At 43.6% G+C, this 25655-nt stretch overlaps 2 protein-coding genes across 2 annotated transcripts in view; both read right to left on the reverse strand.

Annotated features, from left to right (window-relative positions):
- Positions 1 to 15807, reverse strand: part of PRKAA1 (protein kinase AMP-activated catalytic subunit alpha 1) — a 35224-nt gene extending 19417 nt beyond the window's left edge. The window contains exon 1 of the mRNA XM_080972791.1: positions 15661 to 15807. Within this exon, the coding sequence (XP_080828917.1) occupies positions 15661 to 15763 (103 nt within the window). The 5' untranslated portion in view covers positions 15764 to 15807. The remainder of the gene's footprint in view (positions 1 to 15660) is intronic.
- A 5094-nt stretch (positions 15808 to 20901) lies between these two features.
- RPL37 (ribosomal protein L37) lies at positions 20902 to 24549 on the reverse strand. The gene is made up of 4 exons (XM_080973318.1): positions 24393 to 24549; positions 22626 to 22761; positions 21862 to 21946; positions 20902 to 21007 (listed from the first exon to the last, which is right to left on the reverse strand). Exons 1-4 carry the CDS (start codon positions 24393 to 24395, stop codon positions 20938 to 20940), a joined length of 294 nt encoding a protein of 97 aa, XP_080829444.1. The 5' UTR covers positions 24396 to 24549; the 3' UTR covers positions 20902 to 20937.
- Positions 24550 to 25655: the final 1106 nt, after the last annotated feature.

Below are 25655 nucleotides of genomic sequence, written 5' to 3' on the forward strand. Positions count from 1 at the left end.
GCCTTCCTGACAAATGAAGAAGAAAAATGACCCGGCAAGTGAGAATTGCTGCCAATCAATCAAGCAGAGAAGCTTTTGTAAACAGCAAGAGGGTTGAGTGATATGCAAAAACAAACCAAAACCCAAATAGAAGGCACCAGTGGGAAAAGATGGGGTCATAAAACGAAAGACTTTTGTGGGACAGTAACTTGCACAGACTTGGCTGCAAGACTGCTTCGGAGGAGCAATTTTTAAAAGGGCAAGAAAATGTACCTTGCAAACAGGGTCACAAGACAGTCTATGGTTGAAACTAGCAACAGTTGTGTGTTGTTATGGGAGAGGTGCGGAGGGTCATAAATTTCATTGCTGTGAAAGGAGGTGATTGGAGGCGGTATATGTTAGGATATTTCCGTTCCACCTTAAAAAGGGGACAGGCTGTTGTGAGTCACAGCCTAAGTATTTCCTGCTCACAGGAAGTTTCTGTTTGTCTATTGCTTTCGTTTCTCTCTCTGTGCCTGAGACATCGAAGCAGGCAGTCATGTTTTTTTCTTTGTGCTGACCAACGCTGAATAAAGTTGTAAATATGCTCTCCAGAATTATTATTTTTTTCAGGATTGGAAGGGTCACATCAGTATAGTATACAGTATAGTCCTATGGTTAAATATAGGAAATGGTTATTTAAGACCATGCCCCTCCACAAACATTTAAAGGAAGAGTGGGAAGACATATTAGATCAGTTGTGATGGCTGCCAGGTCAGTTCTGAGCCAAATTCAGTGATGGATTTAAAGCCCCAAACAGCTCAGGCCCCAAATATCTGAAATGCCCTACAGACTTTCTCGGGTGTTAAAATGGGCAGAAGGGGCCTTCTTGGTAGCTTCACCACTGACAGAAGTTTTGGGGAACAACCTGGGGGAGGGCATTTTCTATGGCAACCCCTATGAGGTGGTTCACAGAGGTGAACCTGGAACATCCACTGTAAAGCTTCTATCGTGTACTTAATATTTGCCATTGATGCCCGAGAGATGTATCTGTAGGACCTACCCTAGGATGCTGACTGAAATTTTTAATTGTAATACTGAATTGAGGGAGGCAGGTTGCATTGCTGTGACCCACTCTGGCACCTTGTGGCGAAGGGTGCGTACAAAATCTAAATAAATATATAACAGCAGCACAACATATTTGCTATCTCTGGTTCTCTTTGGTCAAAAACAGGTGACTATCCCACTTAACCATGCCATATTTTTTCAGTAAATGTCACGATTATCAACCAGGACTGCAGCCATTCTGCCCCACATGCCAGATCCCACAGGCTAACAAATGCAAGTTGCTTTGTGCAAAGGGCCAAAGCAGAATTACAGGGGGAAATCAATGAGTATGGTCTTTCCACTGAGGGGAGGGGTTTATTGGTGGTTTTCCATCTAATAATTAGCAGTCCCGTAGGACTACTTCAAAGATCTGGGAAGTGGAGATGGTGGTGTCATTTTCTAATCTAAATCACATACCTACAAACTAGCACAGAGGACCCCCCCCCCCCAAAAAAAGAAAGCTATTAGCTCTATGGGGTGAAACTTAAACTCATATGGCACCTATCCATTTTTCTCTGCAGAGCTACTAGCAGTTTTGTCAATGTGAAAGGGTAAGTTATAATGACCCCTGGTATTCAAAGCAGCCAGGTGGGACAGCAAATCAATAAAAACTGGGAGATCCTGATCAGTGATCTTCCATATCATATCAAGTTGGCAGCTTGGAACACACAGATTAGCATGGAGAGTCTATACTGTATTCCTCTTACTCCACAAACATTATACACATTCAATCATGTATCTCAATTTTCTCCAGTCTTCACAATATTTCATTTTCCATGCAGTTTTTGAGATATATAATTGCAATGCTATCAGGAAGCCTTCATTGTCAATATATGCTTTACTTAAGCGTCTTTATGGAATGGGAAAGTGCAAATCCACATAAATTATATACAGTTACTTGCCGCTATTAGCTGCACGAAGATGATACAGAACTCAACTCCCAAACCTTCCAACGTTCATTATACAAATCAACCAGAAAGCCTCAGTTTCTGAAAGAACAGTCTGTCTTATAAAGGGGGGCATTACTGTTGAATAGAAACAGTCATGAAAAAACACCAATAGGAAAAACGCAGTTATCAAAATGCCTGGGCAAAACTAAAATCTAGATGCAAATAAAAACACAACAGGACTGTAAGGACACGAAACTGGTGCTTCAGGTAACCTCAACTTTAGAAGTCAATTCTCTAGTGACTCACCAAAGTCTCAGTCTCTGCACACTCTGGAAGCAGCACATTTTTATTCTAACCAGATGTTGAGAACCAGCAACAGAGCAGAATAAGAAACATGTTACCTGCCTCAAACCTTGGTATCAGGAGTGTCAGAAGTGAAATAAAATACATTTTACAATAGACCTATCATCATCATCATCTCTTTGACATTTGATGGGCACCAACACTTTGAATTGTGCTCGGAAACGTACTGGGAGCCAATGTAGGTCTTTCAAGACCGGTGTTATGTGGTCTTGGCAACCACTCCCGATCACCTGTCTAGCTGCTGCATTCTGTATTAGTTGTAGCTTCCGGGTCACCTTCAAATGTAGCTCCACATAGAGCACGTTGCAGTAGTCCAAGCAGGAGATAACTAGAGCATGCACAACACTGGTAAGACAGTCTGTAGGCAGGTAGAGTCTCAGCCTGCATACCAGATGGAGCTGGTAGACAGCTGCCCTGGACACAGAATTGACCTGCGCCTTCATCGACAGCTGTGAATCCAAAATGACTCCCAGGCTGTGCACCTGCTCCTTCAGGGGCACAGTTGCCCCATTCAGGACAAGGGAGTCCCCCACACCTGCCCGCCCCCCAAAAAAGTACTTCTGTCTTGTCATGATTCAACTGCAATCCGTTAGCCGCCATCCATCCTCCAACCGCCTCCAGAAACTCACATAGGACATTCACTGCCTTCACTGGTTCTGATTTGAAAGAGAAGTAGAGCAGGGTATCATCCGCATATTGCTGAACACCCAACCCGAACCCCCTGAAGATCTCTCGCAGTGGCTGCATGTAGATGTTGAAAAGCATGGGGGAGAGGACAGACCCCTGAGGCACCCCACAAGTGAGTGCCCAGGGGTCTGAACACTCATTCCCCACCACCACTTTCTGGGCACGGCCGAAGAGAAAGGAGCGGAACCACTGTATAACAGTGCCCCCAGCTCCAATCAAAAGCAGTGTCTGACTAACACAACAGTTAAGATGTCTGGAGGCAGCAACAAGTTAGGAAATGGAAAACGGTCCAGAAAAACCCAACACAGAAACATTTAAAAGAATTGTAAAATGTGAAGCTTAGTTAAAGGGAAGCAAAGGAGTAGATGCTAAAAAAATCATTCAAGAAACCTGGAAGTTATTTAATCCTCAGTAGTTAAATGAAGCACATTACTAGCTGAACACTGGCCAGTTCTCATGTAACTCTAAGCCAAACCATGGCTTTCCTTGCTTGTGCTAATGTGCAGGTTCTCAGAGCAAAGATCAGAGCACTTGAGCTCTTCCCTCAGTCCTGATCTTGCTGCGCTACCCAGTCCTAAACTATGGCTTGACATAACCTAATGCCCAAACCAGGATTTGATGTTTGTCTTGCTGCAGACAAACCATGAGTGGCAAACCAGTAATAAACCTTGGTTAAACTGTATGGTTTCTCTGCAGCAAAGCAAACCACAGGCCCAGGTTCAGATGTACCACAACCCCAAGCCATGGTTTAGCCCCGGGTAGTATAGCACGGCGATCAGGATCTTTGCTCTGGAAATCCATTGTTTGCTTGCTTGTGCTAAGGCATAGTTTGGTTTGCACATAATGCTAAGCCAAAGTCTGTGCCAAATGAAAAACACAGTGTACCAAGGAGAAAGGTACTGTGGTCTTAATGACTCAGAGAAAACAGTGCACTATTCAAAGGTATTAAAATCTGTTATTGCTTTTTTCCTTTTAATGTTTGACCACTTATTTTGCTTAGACAGGAGTTCTGTGAAACAAAAAAGCTTCCAGCACATTTTGAAACACTTAGATCATTAAGAGATGACACTGCCCCCCTTTTAGGATGGTAGTTCTGTTAATAATTTACCATCAATTAACACATCTTCACACAGGGAGGTAAGCCAAACAATCTAGATGTTTAACTATGTTATGTCCCGGAATATGTAGGCAAGGTTTCCCAGTGAGGTTTTAATGCCTGTTCCTGGTTTCAGCTTACCTTCAGTATATGTTTTGCTACAGAGTCAGCAGGTGTGCGCAGGGGGTCTCTAAGACACAGCCTCGTGCGGCAAACAAGTGCAATGGAGCATGAGAAAGAAACTGTGAAGCGTTCACATCCCAGTAATAAGAGCACATGATTTCCATGCAAAAGGGCTCTGTGTTCAATCCCTGACATTTACTGTGAAAAATACCTTAGTTAGTAGGTGCTGGGAAAGACCTCTGGAGAGCCACTCCCCATCAGAGGGGTCCCCAGACTTTGGGGGCCTCAGGCACATTTGGAAATCTAAGATACTGTTGTAGGTATACAAAATACCCATTTCCCAAAAGCAATACTGGTGATGCTGTGAAACCACCACCCCACACCCCAAACAATGGCAAAACCTACACACTCCAAAACCAACAGAAGGCAACCCACCAACAAACAACTCAAAAATGCACCAAAAACCCAAACTTCAGTTTATTTATTTTTGAAGGGACAGGTGACCAAGAGGATGTCTGAAGGTGCTGTGATACCACAACTGAGATCTCAGGAGACTGCAATGCTCAGTTACAAGGAGAGATTCATTCACATGTCACAATAAGCCATAATTATATGTTGCAGGGGTAATGAACCATCTTACCGGAACTTTTTCTCTCCTCTGTGCTAACTGTGTTATGTGCAGACCAGGGATTACGGTTTGTTTTGCTCCAACGAACCACAATTGGTAAAGTCACCAGTGGCAAAAGATTTAGATGCAAAATGCAAAGCCAGGCATTGTGGTTTGTTTCTTACTGGAGTGAATAGGAAGGAAGATTTGTTTGTGCACAGCAAACTAAGGTTTATGGCTTACCATGACATGCAAAAATGGTCTGAGGCAGGTTGATACATTCAGCGCCTATATAGAATATGCTTTCAGTGTGGAGAGTTAAGGTGAGGAAGCAGAGTCTTTTCAGCAAGTGGCGCCATTGCTGTGTTAAGTTCTTAAATAAATTCATCAAGCTAGCTCTGCTTTCCCTTTGAAAATCCTTTTTATTCCCAGAAACTTTTGAGAAATCATATTACCCACGATTAATATAGTTTTTAGGGTTTTAGCATTTTGCCTGTAATGATTAACACCTAAAATTGTGTTTTACTGCACACACACATACACACATACACATGCCCTGGGAGTTCTGGGGAGCAACTGTAGCAGGAGCATAAGTGTGCAAGCATGAGAGAGAGAGAGAGAGAGAGAGAGAGAGAGAGAGACGCATTGATGCCTTTCAGATTAATTTTTCCTCTACATAAAACCCTGTATCATGTATGAAAGCAAATGCTCCAAAGCTTACCCACATTTGGCAAACACTCAAAGAACAAACAGGTTCTACCTGAACTACTGTGGTTTTCAAGGACACACAGAACATGGTACTTAGATGTGCTTGTTTTCCATTGAATTCAATGTTTCAAACGGGGATAGGGTTCCTGCTGATTTCAATGGAAGATAAGGTTGACCTAACTTTCGGTACCCATTCTACATGTTGAAAGTCTCCCCAAAACATCCACTGTGCAGCATTCCCTCCCAACCCCAAGATATTGCTGGATTCTATTCAATTGTAAGACCTATTTGATAAATATTCTACTAGAAAAGAATAGGAAAATAAAGGCTACAATCAATTCTGAACAACCTGATGTAAGATTGCTATGTGTCCAGCAGGTGCCTTCTCTGACTGACAGCAATCCTCCAGGATCTCAGTCAGATATTTTTTATATCAACACTTGCCTCCGCCACCCTTAGCATGGTATCTTCTAAATGTTTTGGATGAAAACTCCCATTATCCCTGACCTTTGACCATGCTGGCTGGGGCTGGTGGAGGCTATCATCCAAAACATTGGGAAGCTGAGCTACCCGATCCCTTTTTAGCCAAAGATGCTAGGGACTGAAGGAGAGACATTCTGCATGCACAGCATACGCTCCATGGTTGTACTATGGCCCCTCCCTAATAAAGAGTACAAACGCTAGCAAGTAAAACATAAAACCAATTCAATTTTCCCGTTTGAGAACACATGCACGTATCCAAGTGTTTGGAAAGGAGGGGTATATGGTGGTACCTTGGGTTACATACGCTTCAGGTTACATACGCTTCAGGTTACAGACTCTGCTAACCCAGAAATAGTGCTTCAGGTTAAGAACTTTGCTTCAGGATGAGAACAGAAATCGTGCTCCGGCGGCGTGGCAGCAGCAGGAGGCCCCATTAGCTAAAGTGGTGCTTCAGGTTAAGAACAGTTTCAGGTTAAGTACGGACCTCCGGAACGAATTAAGTACTTAACCCGAGGTACCACTGTATATTTTGTGTGCCTTTTTGCAATACAAAAAACCCCCAAAGCCTTGTAGGTTAATCAACACCTTATAATAGAGGCTCACATAAAATGTATACCACAATTAGAATTCAACGCATATCACAATCAAGATTTAAAAACATTTGTCTAACTGAAATTTAGAGCTACAAAGCTCATATGCCCAATTTGCACATCACTGTAAACTATGGACAGTAAACTCTGGTTTGCAGTGGACAATCATTTACTGTGAATGCCGATTTTTCCCTTTTGCTTCTCCCTTAAGCATGAACAGCAGCAAACCAACCACAAACTTTGATCTCTTGCTGGGCTCTCTAGTTTATTGGTAGGAGCTGTATGGCGCAGCCTAATTTACAGACAAGATCACTCTCTAGAGGACCTACTATCAAGTCCTGAGATAAGTCACTCATTTCCTCTGCAAACGCCCCTGATTAAAAAAAAAAATCATTTGCACTTGGCCTCCCTATCCCAAGAGAGAAAATGTATGAGGAAGTTATGACATGATCGCATGAAAAATATGCTACATGGATTATCTGCACTGGTAAATGAAGCTGCAACTGCCAGAGCATAGCCAAATATTTAGATAAATAGAGAATGCCTTAAAATCAATAAGCAGCTTTTTTCCCAAGGGTGACTGTGAAACGTTTGCAAGGGAATATCTTTTTCTATACAGAACTGCTAATACGCTTTGACAGATGGAAAATCAGAAGTCCTTTTTGTCTCTCTTTCTGTTTTCCCTTTTGCTTCTATTCTTTTTATATTCCTTCATCTCTCTCCCGCCCTTGTTTTTCTTGGTGTCCTCTACTCTGAGAGTTTTATTGGGATTATATACACAGGAAGGTGATGGATGGTTGGTGAAGGACCCTTTATGAGGGGCAGAGAAGGGAAGATCTCCCAGGGTGGGCGATTGGGAGAAGAAAGGAAAGCTCACCCCTTTCTATGTGAGACAAGGGTTAAGATCGACCTTTAAGAGAGGACTCTGCATTTTATTTTCTCTTTCTCTTTCTATTTAGGTTACTTTTTCTTGTACTGTATTATGAAAAAACCTTAATAAAATATTATTGGGAGGGGGAGAGAACTGCTAATAAGGAAGGGAAAAAACATATCTCTTGGTGCCTAGTCACTCTTTGATCATTGGTATCTCTTCCCTCTTCACCTTCACAATTTCTTCTTACAGTTTCTCAAACAGAAAGCAATTTAGCTTTATTCAGTTTCTGGAAAACCTGAAGAAAAGCCAGGCAGCCAAACTAAATTTGCTAAATTGCATGCTTTTAATACAAAGAGAGAGAACAAGAATCTCTGGTAAGCAGAAAGTGTTCAAAGGACCCGACGAAAAATTCATTGGCGACAGACAGTTGGCTGCTTCCACCTCTGGGACTGAATTGCAAAGTTCAAAGCAAGCTTGAAGAGTTCATAGCATTGCCTTGGTTTCTGTGGGAAAGGAAGAAAAGGCAAAGCAGACTTTCTTTCCTTATCCCATCAAGTTATTTCCCACACAAAGCAAGGACACAAAACACAGCTTTTCTCTAAAATCAGAACACAAGATACTCAGATGCAAAATTCTAACTACCAAAGTGAAGCAAGTTCAGCTAGCGTGCCTAATAAGTTCACAAAAGGTTACTAGTCGTCGTTTTTATTTTTACTAGCCTGCCTGGTCTCAAATGCCTGTGCTGGTCATTTGGTGTATACCGACGGGCTGCAATCCTAACTATGTCCACTCAGATGTCAGTCTCACTGAATTCACCGTGGCTTACTCCCAGGTAAATGGGATTCAGATTGCTGTCTAACAGATTTGGACAAGCAGGGAAGATTTTGAAGCCTGCTTATCAGGAAGGGGTTTTGTGTTTTTTTAGTAGCTCACCGTGGGCACCACCTATTTAAAAACACGAATCAAGTGGTTTAAAATGGCCTAAACCTGGATTAAGGGGGGGTTGAACCAGAGAGTTGCAGATTCTGAGGACTGAATTATGACAGCCAGTTTTCAGAGGTACTGTGTCCAAGTTTAAACAGAGGAGGAAAGTTAGCATTAAACTGTATTCACATTACTCCCAGTTCATCATACCATACATAAAGCACAGTAACAAAGTCTGATTTGATACTGGGAAAGCTCAGCTGGTACAAGACTCTTAATCTCACAGACTCTATAAGACTCTTAATCTCACAGTTGTGGGTTTCTAGCCCCACATTGGGCAAAAGATTCGTGCATTTCAGGGGCTTGGACTAGATGACCCTCGTGGTCCCTTCCAACTCTGCAATTCCACGATTCTATGATGCTCTGGAGAATATGTTTAGCCTGGCACATGGCCTGCACAACAAAGCCCAATTTCAACAAAAGTTTAAAAGCTGTGCGTAACAACTAGATGAGAAAACAGAAATCCTAGAACATGAGTATTGTTTCTCATAACAAAGCGTGGGCAGAATATGATTCAAGAACCACAAAACATAGCAGTACCGTTGTCCCGGGTCAAAATAGTAGCCTTGAGAAGACTAGGTCTTGCACTGTTATGAAACATAAAACATACAGCACAGCATGCTATAAACGATGATAGCAAGAGGCCTTTGGGAGGGGGAAAAATGGATTAGCCAGTCAGGATTTCTATGTGAGCTACGGTTCTTCAGCAACTCAAGCAGGTTATTATTATTTTTAAATTTTATAGATCACCTTACCAGTTATGCAACCGCCCAGGGCAGTGTAGAGACTATAAACACATACAATAAAACCAGTAACAACGATCATTATTATCAGGCTATCAGCTCACTCTAAAACTAGCAGCTAAAATGTCAATAATTTCAAAGGTCGGGCAAAATGCATTGGCTTCTGTCATTTCCCTAAGGGCAAGGTAGAGTCCTCTAGGGAGGATGTTGCAATGAAACTGAGATACAACAGGAAAGGTAAGTATCATGTACCCTTCTGGAACAAGCCTCCCTACCAAATGGAATAGAGACCATCACCTTCAGGTCTATAAACATTTATTTCCTTAACATCTACAATTCATCCGCTGTGAAAGCTGACATGCTGAGGGATTAGCAGGGCAATAAAATAATCAGATTATTTTCTTTTCTGCCCCAGTGGGTTCTAAGCTTATTTCACAATGTGAAACCTTTGGAAGTTTGGGGTGAGGACGGACTCCACGTTTCTACAAAAAGTTACACTCACATGTACACATGTGGGATTCACCTCCAGGAAAATATGCACAGGTTCCGGCTGTGTGTGAAAGCACCAGCAGGAGATAGCATCTACCCACCAGGCAAACACTTTACAGAAGACAAATGGGATGTGCAACAAAATTTTGCTGTATACAACATGCCGGTCCGGGATATTCCACTCTATTCCCCTTCCTCCCATTTTTCCCCCACCCTGCCCCGTATAAGCAGTCAGTATTCCATGTCCACTGAGCACATTTGAACCATACAGGGCCCCTTTCCCCAACCCAGACGTGTACTTCTGCAAATCTCAGGGCTCCCCAAACCTGCTGACACTTCCCTCTTGGATGTGGATGGTATCACATGAGGACCATTATTCCAAGAACTGTAATCGCTTTTAGTATAGAGGGGACGGAGCAGATAGGCAGCTTCTGAACTCTCAGGGGATGTGCTACCCTCGAGCACAGGGTTTAAATAACCAACCCACACGCATATGATAAGGGTCTTGAGCAAAACTGATACAACCAGAAGTAACTTCACAGGAACGTAATGCAGACACCCTACTGAGAGATCATCAACAGGATTGCAAAGGATCAAAAGTCCCTCCCCAGAGCTCTGCTCACCAAGTAGATCTGCTGCTGTCCCTTGTCTTAACTGAGCATTGCTCCTTTTTCTGTGAGAGAGAAGGGGGGGGGGGGACCTTAAACCACACCTTGAATCAAATTTGGCAGGACTGCTGGGAGCCTCATAAAGTTATTTCAGGCACTTTATGGCCTGCAGACTTTAAGCTGGCCACCTCCGATATGGAGTACAGAACAGAAAATAATAGACTCAGAAGGAAGATGATCTTGTCTTTAAAACATACTTTATTACCAGTTATGTTCTGAGGCTGCTAGGAACACAGGAAGTTGCCATAGCAAGTCAGATCATTTGTCCATCTAGCTCAGTGGTGTCCAAACTTTTTTCAAAGAGGGCCAGATTTGATGAAGTGAAGGGCCATGAGGGCCGACTCAAGGGCCAACCAAAGTTGTTAACCTTTTTTTGGACTGAAGTTGTTGAGCTTTTTTATGATTTTACCCCAAAGTTGGAAATAAACTGACGCAGGGGCCGGATTAGGGTCTGATGCCTGATTCTAGCTCAAGCATAGGCAAACTCGGCCCTCCAGATGTTTTGGGACTACAACTCCCATCATCCCTAGCTAACAGGACCAGTGGTCAGTGGTCAGAAATGCCTCCCTGTCCAACTCCAAAGTAGGAACACTGCAGTGCAGTGAAGAACCGCTCCCCCTGCCACAGCCCGAGTCAATCTTGTAAAAAGGACAAAATGGCGACTAGACTTTCTGTTTTTGTGCCCGTAACCTAGGTTCCAGGAGCCATGTGGCGAATAATTTTCTATCCAAGTTTCTAAGTCTGTAAGCGAATGTAGTGCTATATAACGGTCATGCAAGGCCCAACAGGACTAAAAACTCCCTGAACACCTCCCTGAAGGTGCTCAGTGCTCCTAAAGATTTAGTTTGGGGCCAAAGAACTTAAGTAATTGCCAAGCTCTAATTAACATGGGCTGGGTTGACAGTGAAATTCTCATTTTAGGGAAGACCTGAATTAAAACGGTTGTGCAATGTGGGAGAAAATTATTTCCTTGCCGATAACTGCTTTCTTCTTTGCAAGACGGAACAAGACCTCACCCAGATGTAATTGGGCTGCAATTTCCTGTGAAGATACACAGGAAAAGAACAAAGCATCTGCTACATGCTATCCAAATATTCACGTGATGATTCTGATTCCATCAGCTGTTCAAGCCCCAAAATAAAAATGCTTGAAAGCCTGCTGGAAAAGACAGGCTAAAAAGTTCCACAAACACATACATGTATGCATGACCTCAACACACACTTACATTTCAGAAAGGCCCCCTCAGTGATCCTTTACACAAGAGAACTAACAACTTGCCCAGTTATTACCACACCAACGTTCTCCCCTCTTATGTCAATTCAGCACTGCTAGTATTAGTCAGAGATGGTGGAACAGCCTTTGAAATTGGCATTTTGATTTGTACATTTAGTGATTCATCCGACTGAAAATCCTGTCTCAGACAGCAGTAAGCAAAACAGCAGAGGCTTAATATATTTCTTCGAACTGCCCACAGAGCAATTGCTGCAAGAGAGATAATTTCTCCACTGAGGTTTGCATTAACAGCTTATACCACCTTTAAAATAAATTTTAAAAGCTACAAGGCGGGCATGTTACAGACATGTTCTGTTTGTTTTAAAACAGGTCTACCAATTTGACTTATTAATGGCATCAAACTAATCCCACCTGCATATATCCGGAATACAAATGGATACCTGCTTTTAGTAACTTCATGAAAAGACTGAAAATAGGTTGCAAAACACTATTCTAAGTCTGCACCCCTATGCACACCTTCTTGGAAATAAGTGTCATCAAACTTCTCCAAATTTCTACATAAATGTGCATGGGAGGTTCAAGCTGCAAGGCCTTGTTGACTAGAGTAGCTACAGCACACTGCAGATACACAGCAAGTACTGAATGAGAAAGAAAAGAAACAACCTGGGTTAGGGCATTGATTTTATGTTCATCTTCGATAATCACCTAATCCATCACAATTATTACTTTTAGCAATTGCCTTACAAGATCCTCTAGAAAATCACAATTCATTAGCTCCTAAACTTGGTTGATACACATTATACAGTCTTAATGTCTACTCTTCCGTTAGCACAGCACTGATTACAAAGTATTCCACTTTAGTACACGGGTCCAAATTAGGCAATGCCATTTATTTGGTCAATGCTTTCTGAACAAGTGACACAGAACTTTGTCAGACAGACTAGAAAGCCAGTCAGCATTCAGCGACAAAACAGTACCAGTTCAAAGTTTACTGTCAAGTCCAAAAACCAAACACAATAAAGAGCAAATTACTGTTTTGAATATTTCTGTGCAATTTAGCAACAGCAAGAAGATCCATTAACAGCTTTTTAATGCCACTTGCAAATACATGCAGAACCTTCTGCAGAGTAGGTCAATAAGTCATTTTAGCAAGCAGTTGGAAAAGGTATCTGCACCTTATCTTTTTCAAGACAGAACATTTGGACAAACAGTAAAGAGTATCTTCCTCTACATTGTCCCCGCAAATGAAGAGTGATCATCTGCTGTGCGGAAAGCTCTTCTTGTCAGATAGTAGGTGCCAACAGATCACAACTACTTACTAATGCAAACAAAACTTTAATGTGCAATTGTGCAAGGTTTATTCAGTTGCATCTGGTAAGCAGTCTGCCACCAGTCCCTGAAGAAAATGGTTTGCCACAGTCACTCCAAGATCTATTCCTGTAGAGGTAGTGCTCTCTACCCGAGGTGCAAATAGATACAAAATTCTACCATCCAATTGCTTGCCGGAATCATGCAAAGAAGACACACTGCTCTCGTTAGCACATCACTTTTAAATATAGCTAACCTTATGGTTGCCATGCAACTGAGAGCTAAGCCACTGTTTGGCTTAGAAGTCTGAACCAATGCACATGGTTAGTCTCTGTCAAACAAACCATGACCCTGGGTTTGGATATATTAACCCAAGACATGGCTTAATTCTTGATAGCACAGGAGCAATGGAGGAATGAAAAGGCAGCAATTTTTCCCCTATGTACACCAGCATGCTTTAAGCCGTAGTTAAGCTTAACTGTGGTTTAAAGTGATGTATGAACCAGGTGATTATCACTTTGGATCACCTACACTTTGACTGACTAATTCAAGATACTAGCTCAGATTACCTTCAGAGCATGAAATCAGCAGGGCCACTATATTTGAGGAAACGTTTTCCCCCATATGAGCTTCAGGAGGAGCACTGCTCCAGGTATCATCCTAACGGGAGGTTAAATAAGGGCCAGCCCAAGCCAACCAGCATTACAGAACCTTGAGAGTCAAAATTCAAGAGGTAATATGTTATGAAAAGCTATCAAGGGACAACAAAATATCCTCTGATTAGCCTTATAGGAAGAGAATCTCTCCATGTTTCCACTTGAAAACACCCTTGAGGAGGAAAGCAAATCACTCCACCCACAATTTGAAGAAAGAGGAATGTGATGCAATAAAGTTAATTTTTATCAAAATAAAGCGATGCCTGGGTTAATCCATCACCTTGATGAACAGCTAACCATGGTCTGGCTGTTGGGGCCATTCCTTGGGATCACACTCTCACTCCTATGTTCCGGATCCCCACCCTCACTATGACTTCTAGCTCGCCTGGCTGAAATGCAAAAGCAGGAACCGGGAAGCAAGGGAGGGAACTGAAGCATGCAAAGAAGGAGCAAAGGAGTCTGAAGTACAATCCCAAGGGCCAAATCATTGTCTAATTGTTACAAGTGGATGATGAGGCTGGACACTTTCTGGCAACACCATAATTTTAGAATATGTTCCCAAAGTGAGTCTGCCAGACTACAAAACTATTAGGATTCTGAAGACAAACCAAATACTCATTTATTTCAGCTAGTTTTAAATGTACAACTACCTACCTTGTCTTTATTACTTTAATGTGCATAATTATTTTATGATGCTGAGTTAATTACTGTGGTATCTGTATCTGTTTTGTTTATTCCTCCAAGTCATTTCTTTTGTGAAGCCCCTGAGACTTGCATCTAAGTAAACATGATTAAGATTGGCTTGTAAGATCCAAGACCCCATTAGCAATATCTCCAATGGTGATTTTAGAGGGATTTTTTTTTTTTTTGCAAGAAGTAACAGAGAAACAAATTCCACCCTTGCCAGCTTTTAGTAAGAACACCATGAACTTGAGATTCCATGTATACACATCAATCACCTTGGCTTTAGCACTCATAACTAGCCTGTTCTTTTTAGAAAGAATTTAGACTGTTGATTACTGCTGCAAAGTTTTCCAGACAGAGCACAATTCTCTACCTGCCCATATTTACCAACACTCTTATTTTAACATATCACTTTCAGGACAGATCTCAGCAAAAGCTGCTTATGGGGAATGGGAGGAGGAAAAAAAAAAATGCAGCCCTGGACTGGTTGAAACTGGTTAGGGCAAGAACAAGGAACTTAGCCCTGGCTGCAAGCAGCAGGAGGGATTGCAAGGTGACAGTAACAGAAAAGAAGTCTGAAGGTGAGTTCACAAAACTACACACTTTTGCTCCACATCAACTAATTAGGAAAAAACACAAGCTGACACTCCTGTGAGTCATCCAAGCCATAAATGAACATACCACGTATTGAAAGCAAGTCATATCAGAGTCAGTTGGGCTTACTTCCGTCTATAAAGTGCAGTGGATTGCAACTGCAAGGCTGCCTGCAACCCAGAAACCCAAATGAATTCAATGGGACCTTGTGTCCTGAGCGAGTAAGTTTGTTAAGGATCAGGTTGTCAGGACACAAATCACAAACTCTGGGAGCAGAGCCGCACTGAACTGACTGAGCTCTTACCTCTGAGTAAACATGCACAGGTTTGGGGCTGCTCTGCGCGGTTAAGCCTTGCAATCCTACACCCTCCCTTCTATAGAAGTGAACTTGCATCCGGATAGGCAACATAGCAGAGCCATAAGATATGGGTTGCTGGGAGGTTTTGCAGGCAGATTTGGGGGGGGGGGTCTTTTCACACCCAATCCTGATTTTTAGCTGGAAGACCGAAAGGTGCAATCAACCTACCTTCTTCCCTACCTCCCGCCCCCCCAAAAAACGAGAGCCCCGTTTTGCAAAACTGGGGGGGGGGGGAGGCAAAGCTACCACTGATGCAACCCCTCCCCAGGTTACTAAGCAACGCCCCCTCCCACCATCGCCTCTCCCCCCCCAAAAAAATTCTCCCCGTTAGGAAAAGGCGCCAGCAGCCTTTGGGGTGGAAAGGACACAGCCCCTTTCCCCCGCCACCCTGACCCCAAATGATCCGGGAAGGGGGTCCACTCCGCTGCCGCCTCCGCCCTCCCTGCCCCGCGCTCACCCTTGACTTTGCCGAAGGTGCCCACGCCCAGCGTGTCCCCCAAGATGTAGTGCCCTATCTTCACCCGCCCGTGCTCATGTTTCTGTTTATCCGCCGCCGCCATCTTGCGCCGAGAGCCGAGCCTGCGCACAAGGGAGCGGGGGAGCGAGGCGGCCCGGCGCCCTCCCTCCTCGCCAATAGGAGAGAGGAGCTCAGGCGAGGCTGTGCGGGGTGCGAGGAGACTCAACCACACAAGCGCCCGCCCGCCTCGAAAGCCCAGAAGCGAGACTCCGCGGCTTCTTGCTTTTACCCCGCTTTTACCTAGGGGCGGGAGGCGGGTGGGGAGACATAGGAAGGCAGGCCTCGGGGGGATCATTATTCCAAATAATCCCAGACCTTCCAAGTGTCCCCGTTTTCCAGGGACGTCCCCGATTTAGAGAAGCCGCCCCGGTTTCTGATAGGATCCCGGAACGTCCCGCTTTATGTCCCTATTTTCATTGCAGAAATGTTGGAAGGTATGGAGTTATCCGACCCCCAGACGACTGATGGCAATCAGTGTTTGTGTTTTTTTGTAATGTTTTATTATGTTTTTATGTATGTTGGAAGCTGCACAGAGTGGCTGGGGCAACCCAGTAAGATGTGGTGGTGGGGATAAATAGTATAATTACAGTGGTACCCCGCAAGACGAACGCCTCGCAAGACGGAAAACCCGCTAGACGAAAGGGTTTTCCGTTTTGGAGGCGCTTCGCAAAACGAATTTCCCTATGGGCTTGCTTCGCAAGACGACAGCCCATAGGGAAATCTCCGGGACAGCGGGGAAGCGCAGCGCGTCTTCCCCACTGTCCTCGGACCTCCTCCCGCCGCCCGGCTTCGGAACGAATCTCCGATGCCGGGCGGGGGGGGAACGCCTCCTCCCGCCGCCCGGCATCGGAACGAATCTCCGATGCCGGGCGGGGGGGGAACGCCTCCTCCCGCCGCCCGGCATCGGAACGAATCTCCGATGCCGGGCGGGGGGGGGGAACGCCTCCTCCCGCCGCCCGGCATCGGAACGAATCTCCGATGCCGGGCGGGGGGGGGAACGCCTCCTCCCGCCGCCCGGCATCGGAACGAATCTCCGATGCCGGGCGGGGGGGGGACGCCTCCTCCCGCCGCCCGGCATCGGAACGAAGCTCCGATGCCGGGCGGGGGGGCGGGGACACCTTCTCCCGCCACCCAGCTTCGGATGGCTTTCCTGAAGACTTGGGGTGGGAGGAGGGTTTTCCTTCCCACCGCCAACATTCAGAATGCTGTTCTGAATGTTGGTGGTGGGGAGGAAAAACCCTCCTCCCACGCAAGCCCCGGGAACAGAGGGAAAGCGCTGCGCGCCTTCCCCTCTGTTCCCGTACCTGTCCTGAAGGCTTGCGGTGGGGAGAAAAGCCCTTCTCCGCACCGCCAGCCTGGCAAGCGGTTTCCCTAGGAACGCATTAATTGATTTTCAATGCATTCCTATGGGAAACCGTGCTTCGCAAGACGAAAAACTCGCAAGAAGAAAAAACTTGCGGAACGAATTAATTTCGTCTTGCGAGGCACCACTGTATCATTATGGAATGGGAAGTCCCTATTATCGTTGGTGAAATGTTGGAGGGTATGTAATTTCCTGTTTGGGAAATTAGGAAACGACAGAAAGTCTAGAGTGAGCCTGGTTGAATTCAAGGGGACTTGTTTCGCAGGTAGATGCTATTTGGATCGCAAGCCTTTTAATTAAGCTCAACAATTCGGTTCCTGGGCTATGAACCGACTTGAGTGCATGGTGGTGGGGAAAGGCATATAATTGCCTTCTGTCATTTATGATCTAGTTGAGATCCCTGGACTAGATGACCCTTGAGATCCCTTCCAATTCTATGATATATGGTATATGTGTGTGCATATATATAGTCTGCTTCAGCACATGCACAACTAAAAGACCGTAATAAATCCACTCCTTCGTGCAGCACGTTGCCCTATGGGACTCGCTCCCACAGAATATAGTGATGGCAGGGCTGGCCCAAGACATCTTGGCACCTGAGTCAAACCACAAAAGTGTCCCTCTCCCACCCTGTGCCAGGGAAGAAGTGGGGAGTGAAGATCTACATCAGGACTAAGATCTGCATTCCTTGGAGGCTGAATCTGCTGCCACAGTGAATCCTGCTGCCCAAGGCAGTTCTCTTACCTTCCCTCATGGGTGGGTTGACCGCCACCACCTTGCATGGCTTTCAAAGTGGATTAGGCAGATTCATGGTGAATAAGGCTGCCCACTGACTTCTAACCATTCTGGACGTGCCAGTCATTGAGTGAGGTGAGCCGTAGGCATGGTTGGTAGTGTCTGCTCCAATATTGTGGAATTCCCTCCCAAGAGATGTTAGACTGGATCCCTCCTTGTTATCCTTTTTAGACTGGTGATGCTGACCACTGGTTCAAACATATTCAAACATTTCCTGGCAGATAGGAAGATATTTACCTGTCTAATTTTTGCAGGCCACGCTAAGATTAAAATACCTGGCAGTAATCAGTTTTTAAGAGTTACTAAATGTATTCCAGAATAGCTCAAACACAGACACACAGAAAAGAGATTCTCTCTTCAGAAATGAACCTGGCCAAGGGCCAGATCAAGGGAGGTGCAATAGGCGGAAGAAAGGCTGACTCACAGTTCTCCTTCTCTTCCGTTATAAAAACACACCCACTATTTCACACAGAGAGAGGCTGGATTCCCTCCAAGGTTACTCAAAAATATGTTGCCCTGTATTAAAAGGTAGATGTTTTAAGTGTGCATGCATAGGATTGCAGCATTAATATGCCAAACCTGCATTAGCGCAGGTGAGTAGTCAGCACTGCAACAAAACAAAGAGATAACATTCTCTGGAAAGAACAATCAAATGAGTACCTGGTATTGGGTCTGGCTTTGTTCGCATTATTGCAAATCACTGGCTACGATTCACCCATGCCTATAACGAAATAGCAGCCACCTCATCAAATTCAACTCATGTAATCAGCAACACAAATGAAGTATTTTCTCCAGTTCTGGCAGCAGTGCTCCTTCATAAAGGTGCAAGGGAGCCTTTGGAACTACAGCCTTGTGGTTTGTGGATACAGCTAGAATTTCTTAAAATGTGGACATGACCACAGTTTCTGCGGTGTGGGACAAAATAACTGCTGCAGTGGTACATGGTAGAGAGGGCACATAGTGAATCACAAAATACTGGGAGTATCCCAAGAACAATGCACACACCTCCATTGACCTGCATGCAGGTGGTGGGAGATTGTCTGCAAAAATGGCTGCTGGATGGGGACCTTCTGCATCTGATTTACAACTCCACTGAAAAAAATGCATTTGCTGCTGAACTGTGGTCTCTCCTCCCAATTAGGTATGCTCAAACTCATCTTTTACATGCCTAAGCATTAACTGGAGCATCAATCAGACCATTGGTTGATAGAGATCAGTACTGCGTGCACTGACTAGCAGCAGCTTTGCAGGCTTTCGGACTAGAACCAGATGGACCCCCTTTGAGCTATGGCAGAATTTGATACCAGATGGCATACTTTACAGAGCAGATCTCACCAAGGCCCTACTTCACTGTGCCCGCCAATGACCAGACACTGTCAGACCTTATACCAACAAATGATCTAGAAGGTAATCCATAATTACTGAGAAATATGCATTTTGCTACTTTTCTTAAGTGTTGCTTTTAAGCTCTGTAGTCCAGAGTTGTTGAATGTGCAAAGTCCCAGTTATGCTGAAATTTTTTAAAAGTTTTTTCTTGAAGCTATCAAAAATCTGGTTCTGTACATTATAGAGAATATAGCATTTCATGTTAGTGCTTAGTATTAACTACAGCAGTTAATACTCAGAGCAACCTGCCTTGTAAACCTAATTTTTTTGCCCAATGCTATGTTCTGCTATCTTGGGTTTGTGTGTGTTGGAGATCAATGTGGAGACAGCAAAGAGCTCATGGCACTCTCAAAATTCCAAATTTGCCCATGTGGGCCAAAACTTTGGCCATGTAATACTATCATATATAGCACAATCCTTACTTTATTGGACCTTTCCCCTTACAATGGACAACTTTGGCAGTATATTAAATGCAAATACAGTAGGTGATATCCAGTGTTAGTCATACTTGTAGTAGAATCTCTGACTCTCAAGTATTTCGATTTCAAAGGGTCTACGCCGCTACGTCAAGGATACCCAACACTGAACATCTCATAATATGCCTTATTTTAATTCACTATATACTGGCAACTCGGCAGTATAATAAAGGGCACATGCCCTCTGACAAATTCGACATTTGAATTGTAATAAATACTTGTACAGGCTAAAATGTATGATGGTTTAGGTCAAGACTACAAAGGCAGCTCCACCTCTATTAAACCAAAATGAAGCTGTTCCTAGTATTGTTTTACTAGTGAACTTGCAGAGGAATGTTTCAATAAATTTCAGATGTGAAAGCCCCCACTTGATGTGCCAATTTCAAACCTCGGGCAAGACCTCGGTGGATATAATCCCATTATTTGGAAGTCCTAAGTAAAATGAAACCTGACATGGCTATGTTGAAGGTAAGCCCAAAATGCTGAGATGTTTGTCAAATCACGTCTTTCCCCTTTGCAACAATAAAGCAATGCTTGTTGTAAAGACCAACAAAGCAAAGTGATAAAACAAGCGCTCAAGGAAACAAGAACCTTAGTAAATATTTGGCATCGGGAAAAGGTGCATTTTTTTCTATGCAGTTTGAGTTTTTGTTTACCATTGCTAACCACATTAAAGTACAGTTGTGATCTTCTTTATGCAGTATTGCACTTCAGACCATTCCTGGAACAATTTCATTTTGGTGCAGCACTGGGACTGCTTTGGAGCAGGTGGAGAATTATACCAAGCACATTAAGGATTACAGCCTAAATTACCATCTTCTATATGTGAATATACAAAGCTAGTTGTGGACACTCCAATAAAACGTATTCTTTATGTTATAAATTTCTGGAGCAAGTTTTCTCATGACACATCTTCAACATATCCAACTGTACCATACCACCAAAATGAAGCTTCACACAACCAGTACTAAGGTTTTGGGTGTGTGTTGTTTTTTTTGGGGGGGGGGTTGTATATTTGAACATGAGATTTTATATATTTATCTCATCAAATTTCAGATTACTTTCCATCAGGAACTATCTGAACAACCAAGCTTGAACAAAGGTCTCAATGTGGAAGAGGAGATACTGAGGAACATGTAAAGATTACAAGCGTTCTTAGCAGTTCAGGCCATTTATTTTAAAAACACATTTGAGTCCTTAGGATGAGCTGGATGCTGCAACAGCAGCTCTCTTGGGCTTTGGCGCTGTTCCTTCACGGAATCCATTCCTGTGTATACAAGACGAAGTGGAGTTAGTGATTACTACAAGTGTTCTAGAGCGAACATTTCCATTTAACTGATTTTAGTGTTCTTTTTAATCAGCTTATCTCAGTTAAAAAATGAAATCACTTATGAACTCAGATGTTCAGACTTTTGTTTTTTGTAGGCATCATAGATAAGCTTCTAAAATGAATAAACACTTCTCAACATGCTGAACGTTTTAAAGTGCCCTTTAATGTTTCCACACACCCCCAGAGGGGTAGCTGTGTTTGTTGCAACACAAACCTGTCTTAAAGACTAACCAATTTATTATGTCATAAATCTTCATGGACTAGCATCAGCTTTGTCAGATGAGTGGACTTTAATCCTCAGTTTCAAGTATATACATTGCATGTGTGTGTGTGTGTGTGTGTTAGGGGATGGGGGTTTAAGCAGTGAGATTAAAAAACCCTGGTAATGTTTTCAACAGTATAATGGACTTCAAGATGCACTGCTGTAAATATATCAGCCATTGGGGCTGCTATTTGTTTAGAATACACTGCCAGGTTAAGACTATTTACAGTGCAATCCTACACAAGTTTACTAAGGAGAAAGTCTCACTGAGTTCAGTGACGCTTAATCTCATTTAAGAAATATAATTGCTTTATTACCAATTACTGTTGTAATGGACATGACTAACAGGCACATTAATCTAGTTAGCTAGAACTCATTACTTCTAATTTATTAATATTTATACCCTGCCCTTTAAAAAGAAAACCCACCATGGTAGCTTACAGCATATATTCATATGGATCTTGCATTAAATAACCCACACTGCATTCCAGAACACATTATCTGTAATAGTAAGGATACTCTACTGTACCTGAATCTGCGGTAGACCTTTTTCAGATGCCTCATACGGCCAGTTCCGGTAGTATTGCGCCTCTTGGCCTTAGCACTCCAGTTATCTAGAATACAAAAAAAGGAGATTATGTGATGCATTACAATCAAGAAGCAAGTTTATTTGATCTGCGTATCAGCTTTCCTCCACGGGTTCTACTGCCCATTTTTATGCTCACAGATAAGGCACAGAGAGTGATTGGCCCGATGTCAGCCAGTGAAACACATGGCTTGAGTAAGGATTCAAACCTTGTTGACTTCAATACTAGTCCCTACACTTTAACCACTCTACCCATGCTGCCTCTCTTTGAAAAGGCCAAGGGTGGAAAATATGAATAGCAATCTCAGAAAATGTGAAAACTTTTTGTTCTCCACATATGTTAAAACTGTGAAACACACACACAGGTAATTAGCCTGCCCATTTTTACTAGTGTGCTCAAGCTAGTAGCCTGAATTTCTACACTGAATTGCTATCAAAGCAGAAAAAGGAGAGCACAACCTGTTACTCCTTCCTCAGCCCAGTCACTTGCCTGCATGAAACCTCTGATTGCCTATAGCTACAAGTCATTAAATCCAAAGTTATATTAAACTGGCTACACAGTTTTTCTCAGGCAAAATATTTTCACAATAAACTATGTATTTGCATTTATATAGTGCAACACCATGGAACTCAAAGCAGCAAGGTATCACAGAACCAGTCATGTGAAAGTCAGATATGTTCCTGCATTTGGGAAGTTCTGCACTTACACTTTCTCTTGCGCTTAGCAGGATATCCACATTTTCCACAGGTGGACTTCTGGAGATGATAGGCCTTGGACCCACATCGACGGCACAAAGTGTGCGTCTTATTGCGACGCTTTCCAAAGGAGGATGTTCCTTTCGTCTAAAACATAAATGGAAATGTTTATGCAAATGCTATGATTATAATAATATGCAGTGTTACATTATTAGAATAAACAGATGTAGAACTTTCTTAATCCTACACTTTGATAAAGCATTAACGAGCAACAAGTGTTTTATAGAAAAAAACCAAGTGTACTTCGCATACATAGTATAAGGACAAAAGTTATTGGGTTGTTACAGCATATGAAGAGTGTGAACTACAAGATATTCAGCTCCCATCTCTGCTATGCCATTCACTTTGTGGTTTCAGAAAAGCAATTCTCCCTCAGTCTTTGCCCCAGCAAGACAGAAACAATGCTGGCCCACTGTTGGGATTACTAGGATCTTTTTGAATGTTTCCTTGAAATATACTATATACATGCTCATCATCCCATACCAGCACAATACAGCTGTCATGACTGAAGGAAATAGGAGTTGCAGTCCAACAAATTAGGAGGACACCAGATTGGTGAAGGCTTAACCATACAAAGGACGTGAAACATTTCTAAAATGAAACCACAAATCTCTCATTTCCACTGAATGACAAAAACTACAGAAAATTTATGGTGGGTTTACAGGCACTGTCAATTTTCTGTGCTCTTTTCCAGCACTACCTTATTATTAAATGAAAGGCATGCTTTTCACTCAAAATGACAACGCATTTCAGATTTTAAATGACTTTCAAATCCCTCTAAGAACGAGGGGTGCCAGCCTCCCTCAGAAGGTGCCCAAAGCCCCTTACCCTTTTGCCAACCTTTTTGTTTTTTAGTTCACCTTTCCATTGCTATGGTTGTGTTTGATTCAGTTGGTATACCAACAAAACCCAATAAAATATTATAGTGATGCGATCCCTGAGGCCTCTGCCCCATTGAAACTGAGGTTTTAATCTGAGTATACATGGGTAGGATCTGGCTGTAAAGCATTTTCGAACATTCACAAAGTTCGCTGAGACACCCTTAGGCATTTTAATACCAACTGGCCAAAGCATCAGTATTAGGGGACCCATGTGTACACTCGCACACATAAGCTATCCAACATGATGTATGCGATATATATTAAAAGAACCAAGAGCTTTCATTTTTCTACAGTACTTTAAGGTGATTTTATTTATTAAGAAACCCGAGCATTCTGCATCCTTCTCAGTCCAGTAGCATCTTTCACTCCAGAAATCAGAGCAAACACATGCTAGCCTAACACGCTAGTATACTTGCAACCCATCAACTTTGCAGCCACACGTTTAGTCACTCCCATTCCTCGCCTTAAAGCAACGCTAGAAACAAGACTACGGGTCGTGGCTCGAGCTGGGAGGTGACCCGAGCCAGGCCCGGGCCTCTGCACGGCTCCCCCTCTAACCTCCGCCCAACCAACCCGTGGCGCTGCCGAGACAGACGGAGCGCGCTGGTAGGCCCAACCGGGCCTCCTTGTAGCAGCTCCCCGCGCTCTCTTCGCGCTATGGGACTCGAGGCTCCCGCGGCTGAGCGGCCGCAACGCCTGAGGGACGCGGCCAAAAATACACGGCTCCCCGTCTTTAGCAGTCTCCGGGGAAACGCTTCCCTACGCGGCCCCGGCCGCAGGGCCCTAAACGGCGACGGATGGCAAAGGATTCCCCGCCGCCCCCAATCCCGCACTCACCATCTTCCTTCAGCCGCCACAACGAAAGAGGGGTGGCTCCGCCTCCGACTTCCGCAATATCCTCACCGCGGCTTCCGGCGAAGGAAGCGCAACCGCTTAATAGGCTCCCTTGAATAGGCATGCGGAGGGGGAGCGGAAGGGGAAAAGGGTGACACGAGGAAAGGGCTCGGGACCGGCAGGGGAAGTGACGTCAGTGGGGGCGGGACTGAGTCTCAGAGTTCTCTTTGCGCTACTCAGCATCCCTTGCAAATAGTAACTTACAAATAATAGTATAACGACGCTACAACCCCTGGAGGCGGCAGCGGACATAGAGTTGCAAATTCCTTTTTCTTTTTTTGGAGGGGATCTAAAAGCAAACGGCCCAGATACTTAGAAATTCTGCCGTGAATTTTAATGGGTCACAGGATTCGATAACTTGCTTATACGTTTTTAAACAATTGTAATTTTTTCTTTGTTGGGTCTTAGCTTGTTTTGAGATGTGTGTTTTTTCTCTCTCACCCCGCCCAGCAGTGTATAAATTTTATGAAATAAATGGACCACCTGCAAAACTCTTGCACGGAACGCCTTGTGCTGTTTTCAGTAAGGCTTACCCACAGATCCCGATTCTAGCAAATGCTGGTTTTGCTGTTACATTACAGAACAATTTAAACGAAAGCTCGCAACAGTACTCCAGAGTAAGCCCATTTAACACAGTGGGACTTCTGTGAACATACCATAGGGCTGCACTGTAAACCTCCATTTGGAACGTAATCCTGAGAGTTGAAAAGTGAATTCTTTTTTGTTGGCTCAATTTATGTTGTGCAGTATCTAATTTCATAGATGAAAACAGGAGCTTGCTTTCCCAACATCCCAATTCATCCCAAAGCATTGCTACAACCTCTTCTCTATTACATTGCCTAAAGTTTTACTCTGCGTATATATATATACCGTATTTTTGCTCTATAAGACTCACTTTTTCCCTCCTAAAAAGTAAGGGGAAATGTTTGTGCGTCTTATGGAGCGAATGCAGACTGCGCAGATATCACAGAAGCCAGAACAGCAAGAAGGATTGCTGCTTTTGCTGCGCAGCGATCCCTCTTGCTGTTCTGGCTTCTGAGATTCAGAATATTTTTTTTTTTCTTGTTTTCCTCCTCCAAAAACTACGTGTGTCTTGTGGTCTGGTGCGTCTTATAGAGCGAAAAATACGGTATATTAAAAAATAAAGCATTTAGAAGGCATTCTGTCATTACCAGAGGCCTAGTGTGCTTCCTGGGGCAGAACATG

This window comes from Podarcis pityusensis (assembly GCF_964106645.2).
Source record: "Podarcis pityusensis genome assembly, chromosome: 11".
In the NCBI taxonomy this organism is placed as follows: domain Eukaryota; kingdom Metazoa; phylum Chordata; class Lepidosauria; order Squamata; family Lacertidae; genus Podarcis; species Podarcis pityusensis.

Coding starts and splice junctions, on each gene's coding strand:
- RPL37 (XM_080973318.1), bottom strand. Junction 21,947..22,625: donor TGCTAAGCGCAAGAGAAAGT/GTAAGTGCAGAA, acceptor TTTGTATTCTAG/ATAACTGGAGTGCTAAGGCC. Junction 21,008..21,861: donor AAGGTCTACCGCAGATTCAG/GTACAGTAGAGT, acceptor TTGTATACACAG/GAATGGATTCCGTGAAGGAA.